Source organism: Excalfactoria chinensis, chromosome 11 (genome assembly GCF_039878825.1).
Source record: "Excalfactoria chinensis isolate bCotChi1 chromosome 11, bCotChi1.hap2, whole genome shotgun sequence".
Classification (NCBI taxonomy): domain Eukaryota; kingdom Metazoa; phylum Chordata; class Aves; order Galliformes; family Phasianidae; genus Excalfactoria; species Excalfactoria chinensis.
This window is the reverse complement of record NC_092835.1, coordinates 8386151-8409820: the sequence shown is the minus strand read 5'-3', so window position 1 is coordinate 8409820 and position 23670 is coordinate 8386151. Positions and strand designations below refer to the sequence as shown.

At 42.2% G+C, this 23670-nt stretch overlaps 1 protein-coding gene across 1 annotated transcript in view; it reads right to left on the bottom strand.

Annotated features, from left to right (window-relative positions):
* Nucleotides 1–23670, bottom strand: part of WTIP (WT1 interacting protein) — a 70244-nt gene that overhangs the window by 32815 nt on the left and 13759 nt on the right. Inside the window, exon 2 of the mRNA XM_072346852.1 lies at nt 12296–12397. Coding sequence (XP_072202953.1) covers nt 12296–12397 — 102 coding nt within the window. The remainder of the gene's footprint in view (nt 1–12295; nt 12398–23670) is intronic.

Genomic DNA, 23670 nt, shown 5'->3' with positions numbered 1-23670 from the left:
CTTAAATAACTTGTGGAGGCAGCAAAACAAATCCTGGTGACTAGGAAATCTTTAGGCTTTCTTCCTCTAGAACAGCCATCCTCAGACTTTTGTTTATGATGCTCCTCTACCACTTAGAATTTTTTCAGCTTCCCAATATACATACGCTTGTTTATAAGTTACATATACATGCGCTATTGAAATTTTAAAGGTTTCTTCCTGCAGCCAATCATCACGGGCATCGCCTGGGATACACATGTTCTACTTTGGCGTTCACTGCTCTGGAAACCACTGGGTCATTAATACCAATCCAGTGAATTGCTTCCACAGGTCTGAATTTACACTGCTGAGGTTCCTGTCAGAAATCCACTGACTCACTCTGAGCTACCTGCATTATTTCCAGGCAAAGCTTTGCAGGGGCCACAGCTGGAAGAGCAACAGGGTAGATCACCAAAGCAGCCAGCACGGTAACTGAGGTCCAGTAACTCTATCCAATTTACCATTAAGAAAATGCCATACTTATGGTTTAAAATACATTGACAGAGAACCATTTAGACACAGCAGCCAATAGTAAAAACTGACTGCTAAATACATGCCCACATTTATAGAGGTAATAAATCAGATCCCTCTAACTCCACACAGGTACAACTGAAGAGCTGGTAGACCTTGTCAGAAGCCATATTCTGCATGCATGCACACAAGCAGTGTGAGTCATCAACACCACCATGGCCAGCTTTGCTGCCAGAAGCCAGCAGTATCTACTAGCTTTACTTCTTCCTACAGCAGATAATATAAAAGTTTCTCTGTTCAGCTTCCTTACCTATTACGAGCTAGGCAGCTTGTTGTTATTCTGAGTGCTGTGGAAGTTTACAAGAGTGCATCAAACTGGGTTGAGGTTTCATAGTTCCAGGCAAGAAAAATCAGTTTGAAGGCTGGTGTGGGAGGGAAGGGAGAAAGCAGCAAGCCTCAGGAGGGAATAGGGAACCAGAGCAAAGGGCAGCATTGAAAACCAGGCTGTCTGCCCCATACTGAAGCTGGCCTGCAAGAGAGAGACAGAGAGCAAGCAGAGAAGAGCAGTGCTAGGGACCAATCAGCCGATCGCAGGGGAAGCAGCAGTGAGAGCAGATGGGGAAGTGAGTATGAAGTTACTTGTGGTCCTGAACACGAGAAAAAAGAATATAGCTGCTTTTGTGTATTGATAAAGGGAGCTTGTGAAGATTAAACGGGGTAGTGCGCAAAGCAGCAAAGGAACCCCTTGCAATGTGCCCAACTCAGCTGCCTTCATACTACCTTTGCTGCGTGCAGTGAGCAGGCAGAGGCAAGGCAGGACGTCTGTGAGACTTGCAACCTGTTTTTGTGAGCCCTCTGCTAACAGCATGCGGCAGTGAGTGCTCTCAAAGGATTACAGGAATGATTTCACAAGGCCTCGGTAACCTCACTGACACTGAAGTTTATTACCAGGGGTTTGAACACATCTCAGAGGCTATGCCTGTCAGCAGCCTCTCCTACACCCTTCTCTCCCAACACACTCCTGGCACGAGACAACAGCAGTGCTTGCAAAATGACTTGGCAGAAAACACTCTGCAAGAATAACAATGCTTACTGTCTCTGGTAGGATTCCACATCTCTGTCCCCATCATACAAACTGAAGTTTACAGGCAAAAATACAGAGCTATATCTTCACTTGTTATTTCACTTTGTAGGACAAAGTACAGAGAAGTGGGAACAGTCTTTGCCATTTCAGTTTGCATAGCTGTCCTTTCATCTCCCAGAAACAGCAGTACTGTGTGTGAAATGTTGAAGCACTTGTCTCCAGAGCAATGGTAGCCACAGACCTGTTCTTTGAGTACTAAACATCTGGAGGAAGAGAAGGACTAAGCATCCTGCAAATATGCAGTGACGTTCCCTAAATAACCCATCCTCACTCTCTGCATGCCCAAAGCCAGGCAAGAAACACAGACTACACCTCAAATTACTGCATTTCCACTCCCTCCACTGCTTTAAGAAAATAATTCTCATTGATTTAAATGACTTTTGAGCCAGAAGTGGTAGTGAGCTCACATGAAAAAGAGTATTGCTAAGGGGTAACCATCTAAAGGGGCAGCATGGAGCAGTTTAGGAGTGGGTAGTGGCCACAACCAAAATGCTTTCATCCTCAGCAGCCCAGCTCCACTTTCTAGACACACAGATACTGCAGTGTATCATGTTATCTCTGCTGGCTGCCAAAGTGCACTGGCTGTGCTCAATCAGATACTGGTCCTGAAAACTGCCAAATGGAGTCAATAATCCTATAAATGGAGGAATACTGAATACAGACTGGATGCTGGCCACAAGGGAGGCCACAGCGGGGTTCTGCATCATGTCTGTTTTTAAAAAGCATTTACCACACCTAATTCAACACCATGGGATAGAGTTCACAAGCATGAAGATTTCATATTTTATTTATGTCAGTTCAAAGCAGGGCACCCATGCAGAGGCTCCACTCTAATATTTTTACTGAAAAAGTCCTATTTTAGCCCATGATTTCTGTCACAGTGTTTGTAATGAACATTCCTTGGTTTAAAACAAGGACAGGGAACAGGCTCACCTAGGGAGAACCACACTGTAAAGCTGTTAGCATTGGTGTGATCGGAGCAGGCTCCTGCTGCTCAACAAAAGCTCATGGCACTGCCCATAAAGTCAGAGGTATTTTAGACTGTAAATGGAAATGGATTTGGCCACAGACAGTGATAGACCTAAAAAAAATCTCAGTTGAAGTTCTGAGCAAAGGAAGAATTTCCAGGAAATGAGATATTTATTGGAAGGGGAAAAATGTTTACTAAGATCTAATTTACTGATTTTATTCCTCCTGTTTTGAGAAAGACAGAGGGGCAGAGAAAAACTCCAACCTGCTTACAACCAATCTACAATTTCCTGAGAAGCCTAAGAATGGAAGACAGTATTGACCCATCAGCAAGCAAGTCTGGAAAGTGACCTGCAGAAGTCAATTTATCAGAACAAAGTTGCTCATTCTATAACAGTAAGTTTATAAGGAAGCAAAACATTCAGCTCATGTCAAATACCAGGGGTCACCAAAGCACTTTCCTTGGTCCCAAGGACAGCCCACCACAGCTATAATCGGCTGATCCTCCCAAGTCCCATCATTTAAACAAGGAAAAAAAAAATAAAAGTATGGTTGTTTATGTGGGCTTTGCGCCAAGCCCATTTCTCTGATATGCTTCTCTGGTGTATTTGTGCCTCACATCCGATTTAGAGAGTCCTCTGAATACTGGAGACAGCATTCCTTGGATACTTAAAATAAATTAAAAACACAACATTGGGCTTGGACAGAGGAATGGGAACATTATTCACATGGCCCATGCACTGAGGGCTCTAGGGAACGGTGCTGGGAAAGTAGTCTTTTAAAAATCTTACATTAGTCCATGTATTTAACGACATACAATCCTCAGAATGGTCCTTCATAAACTGCAGATATGCATTATTTGAGCAAGTAATTATTTTCAGTAGCATGCTGTAACAGCTGCACGGCTTGGCTGCCAGATGTTGCAAATGTTTATTCCAGCAAATGCATCTATTTGTGATATAACAGTTATTTAACAATTTACAAAACCTGTCACTCCTCTGGTACTTCCATCTCAGGATCTCTATTTCTTTTCAAAATATTAATGAAATCAGCACAGAATCCCTTTTGTGAGGTAGGTGTGAATTAGCTGCATGGGAAAAGTCAGACTGGTTCAGTGATCTGCCCACAGTGACAAGTCCATAGCAAAGTGGAGTAAAACCCCATCCTCTGATTCACAGGGCTGAGTTACCCCTTCAGGACCACCAGCTTAATAATTCAGCTGAAAACAAGAGTCTTCTGTTAATATTCTCTGCCAAAAGGAAACTGGAAAGACAATGCCAAACTTCCTGTCCAGGGACAATACTACCAGGTCTGCTGCTATTGTTTAATCAATGTCATAAATGTGAAGGCAAGCAAAAGATCATCTATTTTGTTTCACATGTAGCAAAAAATCTTCCGACAAACAGCTTTCTTAAACCCATTTTTACAGTGAGAAGTGATAGTGGAAGCCTTTGATCCACAAAACTATTCTGAAAGGTAAAACACAAGCTGTTTTCTGGTGTGAAACTTCAATGAGTTTTTAGGCCATACAGATGTCCCTCCCTTGAATTAAATACTAAGCAAAAAATACTGGTGAGGATACTGGTCAGTAATCTTGGTCAGATAGGAGATATGGATGAAGTGCAAAGAAAGACTGTCCTTTGTTAGAGCACATGAAGATGAAGATAGCAGAAGCAGTAAAAATGCAGGGGCAGTGGGATCCACACATCCAAAGGGCAGAAGGACAGAGGAACGAGAGATTCAGTTAAGCAGTAGGAGAATATCCAGGAGACGGGCTTTTAGAGGGAGGCCAATCCCATGGACGTGGGTATGTGTGTGTACATGGACAGGTTTGTAACCGACGCCAAAATTCACTAGAATAAGCACGGGAAACTGTCAGCCGTACTGAGTGCCAATGTGATCAAAGACAAACATCCATTAGCCAATAAATGTGAAGGCAGGCCTCACTTATTACAGAGTGACAATACATTGAATTGGGAGTGATTTAAGAGAACTCCACGGCCTTTTGGGGCTTGGTTTTCAGATACATTGATACTCTGAATACTAAAGTAATGAACAAGTATTTTGCAAAACACCTAAGAACAACATACAGCAGAACCTTGATCAATAAAATTACATTCAGCAACTACCCCCCCTCCCCCTAATCTCCTTTTATCTGCTTTCTTTTACACATTTTTCACTGTTTTTTCCTTTGTTTTTAGTTAATACTCAAAAATTACACAGAACAAACAGAATTACACAAGTGATTTCTGTAGCATTTACCATAGCTCTTAAAAATAACAAACTAAGGCTGAAACCTCTGAGAGTCTAATTTTTGCATTTTAGATTTCCAGCCCCTGAAAAGAACACAGGTGCTGCTTATGACAGTTTTCATATAGTTCTTCAAATACATTTTTGTGTTAATAACATCTATGGTCAGTCAATGCAGAAGAAAGTTCCCATCGTTAGTTGCCAAGTAACCTCCACCGATTAAAATAACCATCCAATGCATTTAATGCAAGAGTAATTAATGGGAGAACGCAATTAATACTTTCCAAGGAAACAGAGATGGAGACAAACCACTGGCCAACTACTAATCACATCTCCTCCATGAATCAGAAACAGAGGATGGTGGAAACATTTTTCATTTCTCTGTTGGACAGTTGCCCAGAGAAGAGTGATACTCTGTGTTCAGGTAATTATTAAACACACGTTTTTCTTTGAGCATCTGAGGTAACTCCCTGAAAGCAAGGACCCAGGACTGAGATAATCAGACGTGTTGCCCCTAAAAAGCAGGTCCTGCCACACCTCTGAACCAACCTGATTTAAAGCAGTCACAGAATTGAAAACCTTTTGTGACATAATATCTAGCAGAACTGTCTGCAGAGGGACACCGATCTATCTGCCTGAAACCAGTGCTGCGTCAGACCACAGCATGGCTGGGACACAGAGCAATGCAGAAAGCACTGCAAAATACAGCCTGAAAGTCACAACCAAAAGACAAAAAAAAAAAAAAAAAAGAAAGAACACACCATCAGCAACAAAAGAAAACAACTCATAGCTAAATACATTCTGCATGAAGGAGTTTCCTACGTCGACTCCAACTCAAACACTTCTGACTACCCTTTCCCCATCCTTTCTCATTTTTTCTGAAGCTAAGAATACTATTGGATTCCAAATGGATTGAGATACAGGAAATATTTTCCTACCAATTGGTACCTGAATGTACTTGGGCTCTTCGAGGAGCTGGTATCCAAGTCTGGCTTCTAAGTATCAAGACATAAGATTACATTCCTTTGCTAAGACACATTCATGGTTCAGAGTGCAAGGTAAACCCAAACATCTCCAGCCAGCTGTTATCTCTACAATCTGCCTGTCTCTTTTTTAAAGCAAGTACCTCCCTTTAGGTGAGTTTCATATTCATAGATATTCCCAGGACTGCAGCAACAGACATACCTTACATAACTTGTAATTGTCCATCTTGATAGGTGTTAAAACTGAAGGCACAGAGCAAAGTGGAAGCTGTAGCTTTTCCCAGTCACAGAATGACTCAGGCAAAATTCTGCACTCTGGAGCAACGTTGCAAGTCAACTCAAACCACAGTCTGAGCTACCTATGAGACACCGAGAGACTACTTCACAAATCCTTCAGTACTTTTTCCTAATTGAACTTACATCTTTCTAAAGTGCTTCAGTTTTTCCATGAATCATTCCTCAAAATAACAGCCCAGCACACAGAGCATCAGGAGCTACTGCCAGCTCCATTTATGGCTTGGAAACCACCAAACATTCAGGTGGCCATGAATTCAATCTGAACACGGGGTCTGAGTTGAAGATGAGTAACAATCGCAGTTATGCAAGTTCGGGGCATCCAGCTCTCACGCTCCAGGCCGCAGGGGTCGGCAAGGAATGTTCCCACATGCACAGCACTGAATCATCCGCCAGCTTGTCTTCCCCTAAGAACCAGGTATTAACTAATGGCTCTGACAGGATTACAGACCAAAAATCCCAAAATTCCAGTCTGCGCTGGTCTGACAGTATGTGGTTAAAAAACTGCAGAGGAAAGCATGCAATGACGTGAACTACCCAGCAGACTTTCACTGCTCAGCTTCGTACCCCTCAAAGCAGTATTCATCAGCTTCTCTGCCTTCAGTGTTCTCGCTGTGTTCCTCTATGCTCAGAATAGTGACACAAAATGGTGGTAGCCAGATGAACAGATACTGAGTCACCTAAAATTCAGCCACGAAGCACTACGGAGTTAAAAGTCATCAACATGCACACACACAAATTTGTACCATGATTACCAATCCCACAGTAAGTGGACAAAGTATAGACCTCAGAGTTGACACTGAATTTTGTTTTATGTGAACAAGACTTTCACAGAGAATCTAACTGAAGGCTCTGAAGCAAACACTGGCAATGTGCAATTTGGATGCAATGACTCACACTAGACTTATAAATACGTGGGGACGGAACAAATATGAACTGGAAACAAGCCTTCCACCGGGACTTTTATTTCATTCTATTAAAAACACAGCACAGAATCTAACCACCAAAACTCATCAACTGCTGATAAATATACACTAAGGGGAAACATCCCCAAAGGGAGGCATCCCTTAGGATGCTCTGTGCCTTACTACCACCAAGAGCAAACAAAAGTTCAACTGGAGGCAGCAAACATGGAAAAGAACTTTTCCAGAGTCACAAGGAACTTGTACAAGTAGGGACACAACCAGCTTCCTATTAATAGACATTTACATAAGGCAGCACTCAGTGGCCTCAATAAGAAGGCAGCTGTTGCCTCTGAGACATAATACAAGTCTACATTCAAGTTGCAAATACATCTATGAACTAATTCCCCTTTTACACCAGTTGGAGAGCAGCAGCTAATTCAGAACACCACATCATACCCTCAGGGCAACAATACCTAGTGCTACAGTTATCCCTCCTGGGCCTTTTAGAACAAATGTGCTGACAGCTTTCACTGTGATCTCTAAGAGACGCTTGCACCAATGAGTTTCGTACAGTCTGGACAAAGGCTAGCACTGAGGCAGCAGCCACACTGCCAGTAAGCAGCTGAACTGTGATAACTTCATGTTCCATCCCTTGAAATGAAATGGCTGTACAAAACCCCCGAGTACTCCAGACTAATCAATACCTACTAGGAAAGAAATGAGCTGCATACCTTTGGGATTATACAGTTTGCTTTAGGCTTCTGATTGATCTTGCAGTGATTTCCTGTGCCTTAACACCAGTGGCAAAAGCGCAAATTAAAGACGAATGGCATGCTCAAACATTTCCCTTCATCAGAAACAGAATATGCCCCTGTTTTCCATGGCGAAATACATCTCAGCTTTTAGAGCCTAGAGACTTCAAACCCCCCAGACTCTGCAAAGCTCACTCCTTACCACCACCTTCTACCACTCTGAAAGAAACAATGACCAAGTTGATTTCTTCATAGTATAGATTTATTTTACTGAAATGCCTCCAGCCGGTGGCACTGGAATAAAATATTCAGCCTGAAAAGATGCTGTTGATGCAAGTGGGACTTGAACACTGTTGTGCCCCCTAAAGCCTGGAGGTGACAGGCAAGTTATTTTCTCCAAGCAGTATCAAACAGAGCCCATTAATTCCTCCAACTTGCACTTACAGCACACAAGATCTGACATTATCGCAATTATCCTCCAAGACATCCTGTCATGCTCTGAGATACTACCAGACAATGAGGTTTTCAGGCACACATTTTTCAGCAAAATTTGCAGCTGAACTCTTGCCAGAATGAAAAATCTTACACTTAACAGAAGGGACAGTATATGCTGCTGCCTAAATTAATCTCTTTGTTATCTAAGATCCAGCAAAGCACACTTACATATGAGTAACTGCCATGTGCTTATACATAAGCATTTTGCTGAATCAAGGCCTAAAATAGATTTCAATGGCATTACAACTAATGGGGAAATTGAATCTACTGTTAAAAAGCACCCTAACAAACTTCAGTTGTTTTCTGTAAGAGACTGTGATGAAGATACATGTAAACTATCTGATCCCAATGAAATTGGACAGCATTAGCTTTTATATTACCTGAAAAGAATTACCTGACCTTTGAAAACTGCCTGAGGAACATGGCGTGTCACAAAAGGCAATAGGTAGTTACAAAGAGAAATAAAAACATAACTGAAAAAGCAAAGTTCTGAGATGCTGACACTGTTTAGGTGCAAATGTAAGACTCAAATATCCAAAACCAACTGATGCATTTCTGCCTCTTTATTGTGTTCTTTTTCTAACAGAAATCTCTGCCTACGGGATCATTGACTTTTTGTTTCATTTCTCCTCTCATCTCTACTCACTTGCAACATTTCAAACAATTCTGAATCAATATTATCAAGTCCTGCCCCAAAGTTCCTAGAAACAAGGAAGACAATGAAGAGACTCACCATGCAAGCATATAACAAGAATGTCTACAGGAGGCAAATCACCACTTCTTTCCTGTTTATCTACTACATTTCTGAAGTATTTCCTAACCTTTCTGCATTCATGATCACAAGAGATAAGCATGAGGGCTTTCAGAAGAGTCCCAACAGTCTCTGTCTGCATAACTGCTCACACTTCTGTTCCCCTGTCAAGAACACAGACTGTACTGGCCAGGAGAAGCATTAATTCATGATATATGACCTAAAAAAGGTCCTTAATTATTACCCAGGCAAGTATGTATTAAACTTAAGACACTTTCCAAATGGACATTTGGTCTTAATCTGCAAACAGAAGAACAGAGAATCTGGCACTTCTCTGCTGTTGTTCCAGTGATTAATGATTTTCATCATATAAAGACTGTCTTTGATTCCCTATTTGAATTGTCTTGAGGTTTGTCTTGTGTTTGTATCTAGTATGTATGAAACCACTTTTTAATGCTACTTCCTGGAAAAAGTTGATTACAAGCTCCAGCCAAGCCACAAACCCCTGCCCCCATTATTTCTGATACTCAAAATACATTGGGCTCTAGTGATTATCTTTTCTCTACTCTTCCATCACCCACATAATTCCTTCCAGATCCTTCCCAGTTTCTCCTCACCTTTTTGAAGGCATGCATCAAAACTAGAGCACAACTGGGTCTCACCAACGATATGGTAAAATGAACTCCCTGTTCATAAACTCCAGCACTGTAAGCAGTTTGCGTTCAGTTGCTTGTACAAGTTATATGATAAAACTGTTTAAGCAGCACACTCCAGGATGCAGCTCCCATAGATCTGACCTGCATGCTTCATTCCTAAGGTCTGGATTTAGTGCATGTGATGCCCCAAATCAAGTGTGAGCATCTGAAAAACTAGTGCAACATCCTCTTTCCAACTGTGTTCACTTTGATACTATTTAGAGGCTGAATTGAGAGGAAAAACTCTGCTTTTGTCTCATGTTTGCAGGCAACTGAATATAAATTTTGATGAAGTATTTCACCTGCACTTAGACCTGCTGCTGCATTAACAGTACAGACACTTATTCAGTGCCCAACATCAGAAAGGCCCAGACTGCTCCCCTTTTCTGTAGGTTGTATCAGAGGCTGCAGGCAAAATCCCACCCAAACACTTCTTGCTCACAAAGTATCCTAGCAGATGACATCTGGGCTCTCCAGCCCACTAACAGTACCAGCAAGAAGCTCAGTTGGCAACTGTTTTCTCACACATATGGGCATGACTGACTCATGGAAAGTTGTAGGAGTCATGAAATTCTACAGCACAGCAGGGCGAGGCAGAATCATTCTCTGAAAGGACATGTCTCAAATCGCCTCTGTTAGATGTACAGCAGCCACACGCACCTCACCAGAATGGTCACAAAAGCTTGTTGTGCTTTTGGATACTTAAGCTGGGAGTGTGTTTTGCTGTTAATATGCTTCTTAGCCCTTACATGTATTCTTCTGAGGAACAAAGCTACTTGTGTGCAGACACCTGTGGTCATAAAAGTGCATCTTAACTATTTAAAAAAAAAAGAAGTCTGCCCCACAGAGGAAGCTGGAACTCACCCATGCAATTAGGTTAATGCTGGCAATGAGTTAAAAGATATTATCCACTGTCATATTTTGTAATCCCCTGCTCAGTGGGATGCTAGAGCTCCTCATGTAGGGAACCTGCTTTGGCAGGGGGGTTGGACTCAATCTCTGGAGGTCCCTTCCAACCCCTGTGATTCTGTGATTCATTAACTCTGGGAGCCAACAGGATAGCTACTTATTCACTGTCAAACTTGAACAAAATCATGAGCAACCCCCCAAGCTTTGAGACAAGTTTATTCTAGAGCCTGATAATGGTCCAGAGTGATTTATAAAGGTCACTGAATTCTACGTTCAGGTTGTAGGTTTCTTTAAACAAATATTTACTTATCTGTACAAATCTCAGGAAAAAAGTCAACATTTCTCCTTTCAGAAGTAAACTTCACAGTGGAATGATTTTTCCATTATAAGCTATCTTGGTTCTATACCAATAATCCTTTACTCTCTTTCTCTAATCCTTAAATATTATTTTAATAAACAAGTTACACTCAGCATATTCTGTTCCATCTTTTGCTGTATACATGTGTCACAATAAGATATTGATCTGGATATCAAATATTAGGAACATTAAAAAAAAAAGAAAAAGCATGGATCTATCAAGGAAAACTACCTTACTAGAGAAAACAAGCTCTCCTCCTTCCCTTGAACTTGGTAGGAATTTGTGAGCACACAGCAGTTTCAAACAAAACACCGAGGAAGCTTCCATCTAAAGTGCTTCACTCAGAGGGCAATGAGACACTGGCACGGGGTGCCAGTGGATGCCCTATTGTCACAAGTTAACCGTACAAAACCATGACACCTGTTCCTGAAGGCTTCCAATGCCAGGCTGGATAAGACCACGGGCAGCCTGATCTAATGGGTGGCAAGCCTGCCCATGGCAGGGCACTGGCACCAGATGAGCTTTAACAACACTTCCAACCCAAGCCGCTACACGATTCCACAGTGCCTAGCTTCAAACAAACACAGCTGAAAGTGCTGCCAAGAATTTTCCAATGCCTGTTATCCCTGGCAAAGCCATGACTCCCCCAAATGAAATACTATGTGCATCACTTTTACATGCGTTCAGATTTAAAGAGAAAGCTAAAGAAGTTCCAAGAGTAGTAAGCAGATGGTGATTTACCTACAGTTCTCCTTTACAAAAGAGAAATATTGCGTAAGGTGTATCAACTTGTGATTTCTATTTGTTTTTTATCACATTCAAACAAAACAAAAAATTGAGCACTACAAAAGCCCAGAAACTATTAGTATATATGTAGATATATATCTATGCTTGATTGGAGTTGCATTTACAAATAGTGAGGCAAAATGGCTTTGGCTACACAAATTTTATCATTTTTTTCCCCCCTGTTAAAATCCTAAATATACATTACAGTTTCATAAACAAGTGATTCCAAGCTCACAGTGCTTATAAATGCCAAGCTGAAGCCATTTTGTAAATGTAACCTTTAAAACAACCAAATACTACTTTTGGGGGCTGTTGTTTAAGAATAACACCACTGAACACTCACATATTACAAATTAAAAAAAAAAAAACAAACAAACTTCTGAAGCTAGAATCTCACATAGGAATTTTGCCTCAGGAAACGAGCAAGATGAGGTCTCACTTTGCACACTGGCTGCTACAGGAACATGTATTACAAAAGGAAGCCACTTAGTAAGGCTGCAGCAGGTCTGACTTACCACAAGAGCAACACGTGAAGCAGTTGGTATGATAGAGGTTACCCATTGCTTGGCAAGCCTGGCTCGCTCCATACACACCTTTTCCACATTTTATACAAATGCCTACAAAGAAGAAACAGAACAAATGTTAGAATTCTTTTCAGATCCTCAAGTTAACTCTGGGCCATTGAATCTTAGCACTCACAGTACCCCCAAATCAATGAGCTCCTCCACATCATTAGACTCAAGTAGGCAAGTTAGCAGCAGACAGTTTGCATGAAATAAATACATTGTAATTAACCCAAAATAAGCGGGCTGGAGCAGGCCTCTGCTGGCAATTCAACACGTGGAGACTGAGGTTAGCTTAAGATAGAAATTTTACTGAAGAAACAATCTAGTAAGATCTTGACCATTTTACATTCAGTAATTATAAATGACAACAATCTGGTCTAAAATGAAATATTTTCTCTTTTCCTCTCTCCAGGAGCACAAACAATACACCAGTAATGCTGGTCCAGGTGGAAGCCAGCACAGGGAAACAGGAATTGTTTGTTGGATTTAATAATTGCTTAACCGTCCACAATTAGTAATATGCAACCTAAAACATAACCTGGGAGCTTACAAAACAGAAGAGCAAAGCTTACACCTTTCTCGTGGTCTAAGGGCGAAAACTCTGGCTGGCAGTTTTGTAGTGGGAGCAGAAATTCACCTTCAGTGCCTAAAACCTGCTCTTGGTGAGGTGGGGGATGTTTCTCATATATGGTCTGTATAAGAGGAAAGTACAGAGGAGCACAGAGCTGGCAAACTCAGCTGTCAGTCTCATACAGGGCAGGCTCATTATGAAGCAGAAATGAAATGCTCACAAATCTGAATCCTCCTTCCACATATTCCAGAGAAGTGATTAAGTTCATCTGAGATAATCAGTGGTCTCTCACTGGAGCTGTACAGTGCATCTCAAAATTCTGAATTTGGAAACACTACAGTAGAAAACAGAAATTGAGTTTTCTACCTCGCACAACTTTATAAGGAAGTTGTGATCTATGGGCTGATTGAGGCCCTATTTCTACAAATGCATGCACAAGCTCAGCATTGCTAGCATCAACAAAACTGCTAATGTACTTGGAAGTCTAGGAACTCAAGAACTACAAAACTGAGCTTTAATTTTTTTCCCTGTTATGCTATTCCCGGATTTTTTTCCCTGTTATGCTATGAGCATTTTATTTTATACGCATACACAAAAATATATATAAATGCAAGCTGCTTACAGAAAATTAGTATATTATGAATTAGTAGAAACTTACATAGCAAGAAAAAAAGGCTAACAAATCATTTGGTGTCTCAGTTCCCTTTCCACTTCCAGCATATGAACTGGAGAGGAAAGAAAATGCCATCTGTCTCTGGCAGATAGCAGTAAGGAGATGAGCAATGCTGGCAGAAGAGCAGGAGCCATCAATGCAGCTGAGATTTACTGAGACCAGATCTCTCAGTAAAGAAGCAGTCAGACAGTGCAACAGCCCAGAAGTAACTCTGACCCTTAAGTTACTCAAGACTTACGTTAAACTCAAGTTCTGAAACTGAACTGTGCATCTGTATGGACTGTGTGGACAAAAAAAAAGAAAAAAGCAACTTCCTACACTAGTAATCCAAGTACTAAAATGGGAAGACCTTCCATAAGTTACGGGTTTTTCTTGGTGTTTCTACATTTAACTACCTCTTTTCAAATCATGAAAAGAGATCAGCTCTTCATTCATCTTGGTCAACAATGCTGTAATTTTGCACCATGAGAATATCTGTCAATTAAGTGAAATTATAGCCTTAAAGAAACCAGCAAATCTATTAGCAGTAGTTTAAAAAAACAACAACAAAAAAAAACAAACTCCTGAACTTGAATTCTGTGTCTCAGTGAAGCAGAAACTACAGCTTTAGTAATACTAGACACGTGTCCTTAGCTTACACCTAACCAGCTGCCAGCTATATCCATCAGTTCATTGTATCGCTGGTCCTTCCTCAGACAAGCTCAGTTCAGATACAGAAAATGGAACTTCAGCATATCTGTTGCCTTATCCAAGGCTGTTACATCTATTTATTTATGCGAAGACAAAGGTTATGAAAAAGGTCTGCTATTAGCTGCGGGTTAATGGTTAATTGCTGATAAAAGACCACTATTGATTTTTGCAGACACTGATCAGAAAAAGGGTCTGTCAGCCAGCAGCTGCAGGATGAACCAACAACAACAGCACTGCAACCAACAGCAGCCAGAGCAACTCCCAAACCTGCCATCCCACCACAGGCTACAAGCCCTGAAATAACTGCCATCCCTCCTGGCCTTTGGGGCAGAGGGGCTGCACACACAGCAAAGAAAGCAGCTGTCTCAGAAATCAGACACCTTTTAACTTCAGCAGAAGGTTGCTGTACCATATTTCAGTTTAACTCCAGGTAGAGAAGCCAGAAGAGAGAGACCTATGAGAGCTTCCCAGCCGCACTCTTCTTTCCCATCTCTTCATGCCAGCTGTGTACCTGAGATGGAAGGCTAACACTAGCCTGGCTGTGAGGTCACACATTCGCCTTTCCCTACTTATGCTTTCCTGTTTATCCAAAGAATAACAGAAATCCAGCCTGTAGTTCTGATGTTACTGTCAGTGAGTTCTCATCTTCTACTACAGCCATGAACTGCTCAGATAAAAACTGCTCAGTACTGCCTAATTTATTTGCCATTGCTCCAGTGAACCATTAGAAGCAAAAGGAGGATTTATTGTGGATGTTAATGTTGGTCTCTGCAGCAAGTGATTCGTTAAGAGCAGCTGTCACTTTGTTAACTTATATTCTCTGAAAGAGCAGTCATTAGCTCCAGGAATAAATGACCACAGAGACCATCAGCATGCTAAAAAGGCATATGCATAATTCCAAAAGTATATTTTGGAAAGTATATATGCAGCTGTGGTGTGAGCATAGTGTGAGCTCATAACTGCCTTGGAAAAACACTGATCACATGGTTGTTCAGGTCTGGTTTTCCACCAGTCACAGCCCAGACTGCACACTGCAAGCTTGTGTAAGCCTTGACATAACAGCTACATCACTTTTTCTTTTTCCAGATTTAATTCCAAAACTTGTTAAACTGCCAATGAAGAATGCTCTGTTACACAGCAAGCACATCTCATTTCTGATCCCTCACTTTACGTGACTTCAGGTCAGCTGTTTCAGCTCTCATTCAATTGCTTGTCCCTCCCAACACCTCTGCATTAAGCTTCCAACTGTACATCCAGCTTCAACACATTAATGACTGCATTTTCACCTAGGTCCAATGCTCCTACAGAGCTGGTCTCTCTCTTCAGCTAGGAAAAGGTGTTACCAGATGTTGCATATAGGCTCAAAGTCTGCATAAAGTCTCCCTCAGCAGTAGCATGACACCGTATCCTTCCTTAGCTGAGGTAAAACAATGTCTGCATCTTTACACAGTATTTAATAGAACGGTGGGGAGAAACCACTGAACAAACGTGCTCTGTGGACCTCAGCTGAAGTCCATCATTAATAGCAATGCTGGAAAGAAAATGAGCTCCGAAGAGGCTGCCATAGTTAGCCACAGCATGCTACCAGCACTCCCCCACACTTCAACCAGTCCACTTCATCGAGCTTGACTGCATCACTCAGAATGGCATCTCCAGGTGCAACCAGGGCAAGCTCCAGCATTGCACAGCAACAGAGCTATCAGAAAAGCAATGCTCCCTGGCTAACATGTGCATTAGTGAATTCCCGTACAAGTATCACAAGAAAATAGAAAACCTGTTATCAGCCTAGATATCTACTTTCTATCATAGCCTGGTTTTGGTTTGGACCCAAGAAATCAAAGCATGCAGTGTAACAAAGGTACCAGCAGCTACCTAGATAAGACCTTCAAGCTATGCAGTAAAACTTGCTGCATCACGCACATAAGAGTTTTCTGCAGCAGTCTACATGTTGGAGTAAGGTCAGTTTGGGTCCTGTACATCCAGTTCTGGGATGATCTCTCTCCTGACAAGCCTGTGTCTTTTTGACCATGCAAGTGCAGGCAGCGGACTGGTACTTCATCCAAATTTCACCAGTTACAAGAATTGGGACAAAGGCGATAGTCGGAGATTAAATGCAGTATGTATAACAGCAGATATAAGACCTTTTGGCCAGGCCATGTCCTCAGGCACAAGTGGAAATCAGCCTGCACCTAATTCTATCCTCACTTATCCTGAAGTCAATGGTTTAGCACAAATACAAGAAAAATGGTACCATATGGCCTCAACTTCAGCAAGAAGCAGCTGTATGAGTCAGAATGAGAATCTGTCTATTGCACTCCTTGACAGCATGCCACAACGCATGGATGAGCTGCAGCTTTACTGTCTTACAGTCACGCTGTATCTCCTGGATAACTGCTACATGCTGCCTACAGTAGGAGACAACCATGCCCTGTCGTCAAGAGTTATGGTAAAGCTAAAATTAACAACTAACACATGGCACAGATGAATCCCTCCCTGCCTCAGCAGTTCTGTTCACACTGCAGTGCTGGGAAGAGGGTGAGTGTATTTTACCCTCAGGCTACTGCAAAATCTCATTTTCTCCTCTCAGGGAAAGAAAGACCATCCCCAGAAACCTCAATAACAAGCTTTCCGCACCCCTTTGGCACTCTCAGGTGCAGGGAATGAAAACTTGCAGGCATGAAGCAAGAATTAGAAAGGAGAAAGAAACCTTAGCTCAGAGAAGGCAAAGTGTGGTAAAAGGAGCTAACTGTGAAAGCATGAGGACTGCAGATGGGCTATGCTAGACCTCCACGGACAGCCCATACCACTGGAGGCATTCCTTCAGTGAAAGGCCTGCAGCCCCTCACAGTTAAGCAAGCTTTAAACAGGGCGGTGTTACCACCTTTAAAAAATATTCCGCTGGGAAGCTGGTAAGTAGCGAAGCAGCAAAGCTGCTTAAGGCACAGACAGCCAGGCTGTGTTGCAGCTGTACCTGCCTGAGCTGACAGCAGCTACTGTACTGACATCCTGTTCTGCAGCAGCTCCGGATGCTGTGACTTCAGGAGAGAAAAATGCTCCCCTTCTTCCAATAAACAGAGGAGAAGCGATGTTCTGATGTACACGTCATCACCAGCAAGAGACTGCTAGTAAAAAGCAAGGCACCTACAAAGGACAAAGGGGCAGAGCCTCTTCCCAGCAGCCAGGGAGGGAACTCCTCCCAGGTCTTGCCACTATTGGCAGCTCACAATGAATCTGTCACCTGATGGATGCCTGGCAATTTTTCCAAGACTTCAGTACTCAACATAAAATGAAATCTGATATGTGCAAGAAAAATATACTCTAGATGCTCTGAGCAGCAAAATAATTCTACCAAGAGTTGGCTGTTGCATTTTTGCAATAGGTATAATGAGGGGATCAGCTGGGTACGCTGCTTACACTGCTCCCTCTCCCACTGGGAAGATGAAAGGACATCACAACTTTAAGATGAAAAATGACAGACTAAGAAGTGGACATACTCAAGTGAACACTTTAAACGCCCTCCCAGGCCACAACCCATACACATAGTCATGATTCCTCATGGCTGGGGGGGACTTGGACTCATCCAGTGACACTGTTCTGGTTCACATGTACCCCACACAAAGTAGGAACAAGGTTAAACTGTGGGAAAGATAGGTGCATCACCTATGTCTTCAGCAAACAAGAAATGTCTTAAAACAAGACCAGAAGACATTTCAGCATTACTATTAAATTTTTCTGACACATCCCCCTGGCTTTCCTCCTCCTGGAAAAACTAAAAATGTCACCAAGACACCATTTGGGCTCTTGAGAAACTTGTCAGCCAACATGAAAAGATCTCCATTGTTTCACTGTCTGCATACTGGAGGGGGCATTAGCAATTAGCTTAGGTTTGGAGCAGGAGGCACGTGTGCTTAGAACTTACTCGGAGAGCAGAAATTAGGCATGAATTCATGCAGTGAAGCTCATTTTCACTGAAAGTTTTGCAGAAGCAAGCTCTATGCTCAAACGTTAACTCCCGAAAAAACAAACAAACAAAAACTATCAACCATCTCCATCTATTGCTAAGCAAAATCATGGCTTGCATTGGACAAAGCTGCTAAAAGAGGATAAAGCCAGGAAAGGAGTCACTGGGACCAGTTCCAGGCATGGCACTGCTGGTCAGGACACTGGAGCTGAACTTTATCAGCCTGAAGGAATCCATGCTGCCAATGAGCAGGTCAGCAGGGTCTGGCATCTGCCTATTCTGACTTGCTTAGTTAATACATGGGTTGTTTTGTTGGAAGCTTTCCAAAGTTTCAAATGTAGTGTGAGACAACGGGTATGAGTTTGAATAGACAGAAGGCTGTAGAAATGACTCTCTGATACCGCTTTCTCCTACTGTATTTTAGCAGCTATCAACTCAACAAACATCTGTGCTGGTGAATTAAACCCTGGCAACTCTGGGTCAGCATCACAGAGTGGGTAAAGTAATGGGAGCCAGTATCAGCTCTGATTAGCAGCTGCTGGAAACTGGAAGGCTTTTGTTACTTTTAAAGTAGATCCACCCAATCACACACTGAAAGCCTGAAGCTAGAACAGAAAATGCTTATTGCTCCATACAGTATGTGAAATTACTGCTCTGAACCATGAAATTACTGACACTATTTGCACAGAGTTCATCCTGCCTTGGCTACAGCCGGCGTGCCTCCACATAACTTTCTTTTGTGTGGATATCTAACTCTGCCACAGAGCCTCACAACAGCACAAGGCTTATCACAGGGCTATTGTTCTTCACAATATTTTAGTTACACTGACACTTGGTTTACAAATATTCATTTATTTCTCTGCTTCTTGATTTAGTGCACAGCACTTCCAGGATGATTTATACTTCTCACTTGGCATTTATAGAAAGATCTTTTGCAGCTGAGGCAACGAACTGGAAGACCGAACAGTTCTTGTGGGCTGCTCTATCGTCTGCTGCTTTGGGTCGCTTTGTTTGCAATTCAGAGCTCAGCTGACTGCTCATGACTAAGCTGACAATCACAGCTAGAAGCACAAGAGGACTTACAAATAACTTCAGCAACTGACTTGTTGGCCAAAATAAATAAATAAATCCTAAAAGCAACTCTTTATTACTGAAATTATTAAAAGAAGGAAACATACATAGTTAGTAATGCAGAGCACCAGTGAGAATGAGTGACTTCTGGAGGGAAAAACAAGTCAATAAAAATCCATCCATATCCTACCCACTCTCCACTGCAGAACATCAGGAAAATCTCACTGTGGGCAGCATCCTTGCAGCTGCATTTACAATAACTATGTAGACACCAACTTACACCCACCTCCAGCTGTTTGTCCCCACCCTTTGACCAAGGACTAGGATCCCTTTAGTTCTGCCAGTAAAGGTGGCTGCATGCTCTATTTCATTTCTGTCCAACAGGCCCAGGTCAACAGGGCCTTTCTGCTCAAAATCCTTAACTTGGCTCTTTTTGCCTGGAATCTTAAGTGTAATCACGCACAATTCAGACATTTGAGGAGCAGCAACTTCTTGCACAGTGGCAGCAGCAATCAGATGAAAACAGGCTGATGCCACCAAGCCCCAAGTCTGTACAACTGCTGGCTGCAGAGGACACACCACTGCACCCAGAGGCTGCCTCTGGCCAAGTAAAATCCGAGAGGCACAGAAGTCATGCTTACAAGCAGAAATAACGAAGGCTCCTGAAAGCCCTGGGCTCAGTCCGTAAAAATCTAATGCCAGCATCCAAAGCTCCCCTGGGTGAATTACCTGTTGGGAAGGTGATGTATGAGCCTTCTGAGATAACATGGAAAAGACAACCAATTTTAACACTCCGGCTTTGAGAATCCATACAGCCAGGTAACAACAGTGACACTAAAGCACCAGCAATGCAGTGCAAATATCATGAACTACATAGCACGTCAGATCCGGAAACATCAGCTGCATTCAGGTCAAGTTGGAAAGATTTTTCATTACAGTCTTCTGACATTGCTTGTATGAGTCATTATTAATATATGGCAGAAATAGGTCATATTACATCTGCCTCCCTTAACATATTTAAAATGGGTTCTTGATTAAACAGGGAGACTCATTAGAAAGTTTCCAGGTACATTCTTCTATTTTCTTAGATAATGGTCTATTTCCAGAATGAACATGCCCTTCTGGAAAAGGCATGACATTACATAACCACAGAGGGTTATATACTCAACCACTCCTTCCATGAACAGTGCTCAAGTGTTTGAAGCTGATGTCAGTGCGTAACTCCTACTACCTACCCTGCAACGCTGCCCCAGTCATTAGCATGCACTGTGGAGGTTCTTTATCATTTCCAGAAGTATAAACAGGTTCACTTAAATAAAAAGCAAGCACACAGGTAGGCACTATACAACACTTTTAAAAGATGTTACTGAATTAAAGCTAGAAATTACCTGAAAACCTCTGTGACCTCAAACCTCTGAGTTTGTTTTTTTTTTAGTCACAGCAAGTAAAGCAAGTCAATGATGCTTTGGAAATGCAGTGAGTAGTGGAATATACCTTCATATAAAGGGATCCTGCAGGGACAGCAATTTCAGAAAGTCATTTGCTGTAGGCTTCTCACACCTCCAGTTCATGAAACATTAATTCTCAAATAACTATCCTGGCAAGCCCCACTTCCCCTGCCTTAGCTTCACCAAAAAAAAACCAGCCTTCTCCAAGCAATTAGGCACAGGGAGGAGCTCCATGCTAGTGCAGTTAACCTCCTCTTCCAGTAGGACAGGAAGGCTCTCAGACCATCAGAAAAGCCTGTCCTGATCTAGCCGAACAAAAGCTCTCGGGATAGGTGGTGAAATATAACACTAGCATCATGTAAACAGGATATTCCAATTTTGCTTTCTTCACCTCCCTACCCCCTGAGAAACAGTAATGCTAAGTGCTGCACAAGCAGGCTCATTTCCTTCTTATGGATTCATGTGGAAAAAAAAAAAAAAAAAAAAAAAAATCAGAAAATCAAGACATTGCCAACTTCCAAAACAAGATGAGGCTTCTACAAAACTCGCCAGTCACATGTTCAGCCGCTTTCCAATACAGACCAAAGGCAAACGTTAATGGTTGTTTCTGACAGTTTTCTGTTCACAGTGGTTTGCATTAGAAGACAACTTCATGCTCTACATAACCATGATAGGACTTAGGCTCCATTTTCATCTTCTGTGGCTTGCTCTCCAAGGCAGCAATGGCCAGACAGCACTGCTGAGACTTAGTGGTGAGCAGATCTCAGTTCACTCAGTAGTGACATTTCCACTGAGACTGGCAGTGGTAGAGCAGTAGAATTAAGCTAGCTTCACAACTCCTACTACCATATAAGAAGATGCTACACAGTGTAAAGTACATATTGTTAACTTCGTATTGGCACGATTTCTGCTATGTCAGGTATCAACTGACTGGACTGCTTTGACTTTTTGTTGGATCAGGTGTTGTCTGTTCAGGATCAGGTAACACACCACTCTCCGGCAACTGGCATGAACTCTGGGGTATGTGGCCTGTCTGGCTGGTTCAACAGAAATGTCAACAGACACGACATACCTCTGGTTTAGTACTGCTGAGTGATCCAGAAATGCACAAACATCACAGATAGAGACATCCCTCTTCCCCCACTTTGCCCCTGAATGCCTCACTCAATTCATAATTGGAGGAAAATGAATAAAAAAGGATGGAAGATTAAAATGATTACTGTGCACTGCACTGGCAACCTGGTGTGTAACAAGCATCACCTTCACAGAACAGAAGCTGTCAACCAGCCCTCAGCACCGCAAGTACCCAACCACAACCCATGTCTGTTCCCAAAAGCAGCACACTCACCCTGCAGGCATGAAAACAGTTAGACACCCTCATTTTAAGCTAAAATTAGGAGCCTGAACTCTGTTTCTTGTGGATTGGGATGCCAGAATCAAGTCAAAAGTGGTAAAAGGAGGCAAGATGCTCTTCCCCCTCAGTCCCAGCACGCACTGCAGCACCCCACTACCCAGACAGCACTCATCTAGGGAGGAAAGAATCAAGATTCTGCTATAGTACCCAGATAAGAAAAGAACTGTGGCTCAGCCATACTTAAGAAAACTACTACTAAAGCACAATGAACAACAATTATTTTTAAAAATCTCTATATATGAAGCAAAAAGAAAATGCAAAAACTGCAAAACCAGGGAAAGAGCAAAGTGACAGAAAGACTGGAGGGTTAAGAAAAACAATTTTCCACTTCATTAGTTACAGTAAACATCACCAAATAAATGTGATCTTATGTAATTTATCAGGCAAGCTTCCCCTCTCTGTTTGGAAAGGTTACACAAAGTGGTGAAATGTTAGCAAATTTATGCCTTAGAAGACCAGCTAAAAATAACAGAAACGTGTTATCCTCTCATAATTATAAACTCAACACTTAACTGATATGAGAAGCCTCTATTCATTACAGCTAAAAGGAACATTCATTCACCCTTACGTCATCCCTTCACTGTTATGTCTTGATGCAATTTTCAACAGCAGGTGAAATCACTAAAAATTGGAAACTGTGTGAAAAATTTTCCTCCGTCTGGTTTTAATTAAAATACTCAGCAAAATACAGAGAATACATGAAGAGAGGTAACCCCTTCCACCTCATTTGAGCTGCCTGTTCAACATGACAGAGCATGGTGGAAACCCCACGTGTAACATCAGCGTTAAGTATTTCCCTACTACTAAAGCAGTAGTTCAGATTAGGATTGTGACAAGAGCAACAAAAGATAATTCACAACTGATTATGATCAGCATGGTATGTATCTGTAGCCTTTTAAATATTTAAAAGGTCCACCCAAGAACTGGGTACCACAGCCACTGTTGCAAAGATAGGATGAGACCGCACAGCCCCAACATGCACACATCCCAGTTGCCAGACTTTCTATCTCACAATGGGTGCAAGATGCTACTTCTTCCAGCCAAGACCAGTTTGCACCACAACTGGACATAACTTGCTCCCAACCTGCTGTAGCACCAAGCCGCAGCCAGAGCAGACACCCACAACTGAGACATCTTTGCCCAGATTCAATACCAGATGAGCTTTGAATTCTTCTAGCCTGAACCCTGCATGCCAAGATAGCTTTTTTTACATTCCTTTCCAGTCACCTATCCCTGCTTCCCACTCTTACACATTTCCTTCTCATTTCTTAGGAGCTCTTTGATCAGACACGTGGTCCTCCTGCCACTCTTTCTTCAGGAGTCTTCCTACATGACAGAACAGACCACTCTTGAGCTTGGAGAAGGCAGTCCTTGAAAAATCAACTTTGCTGGACACCCTTTTCTCCCTACCTCCTCTTAAAGTCCTTTCAGTGATATGCTAAGTCAGGACAGCCTACAGAAGTGCATTCCTCTGCTGTACGTACTACAAAGGGCAG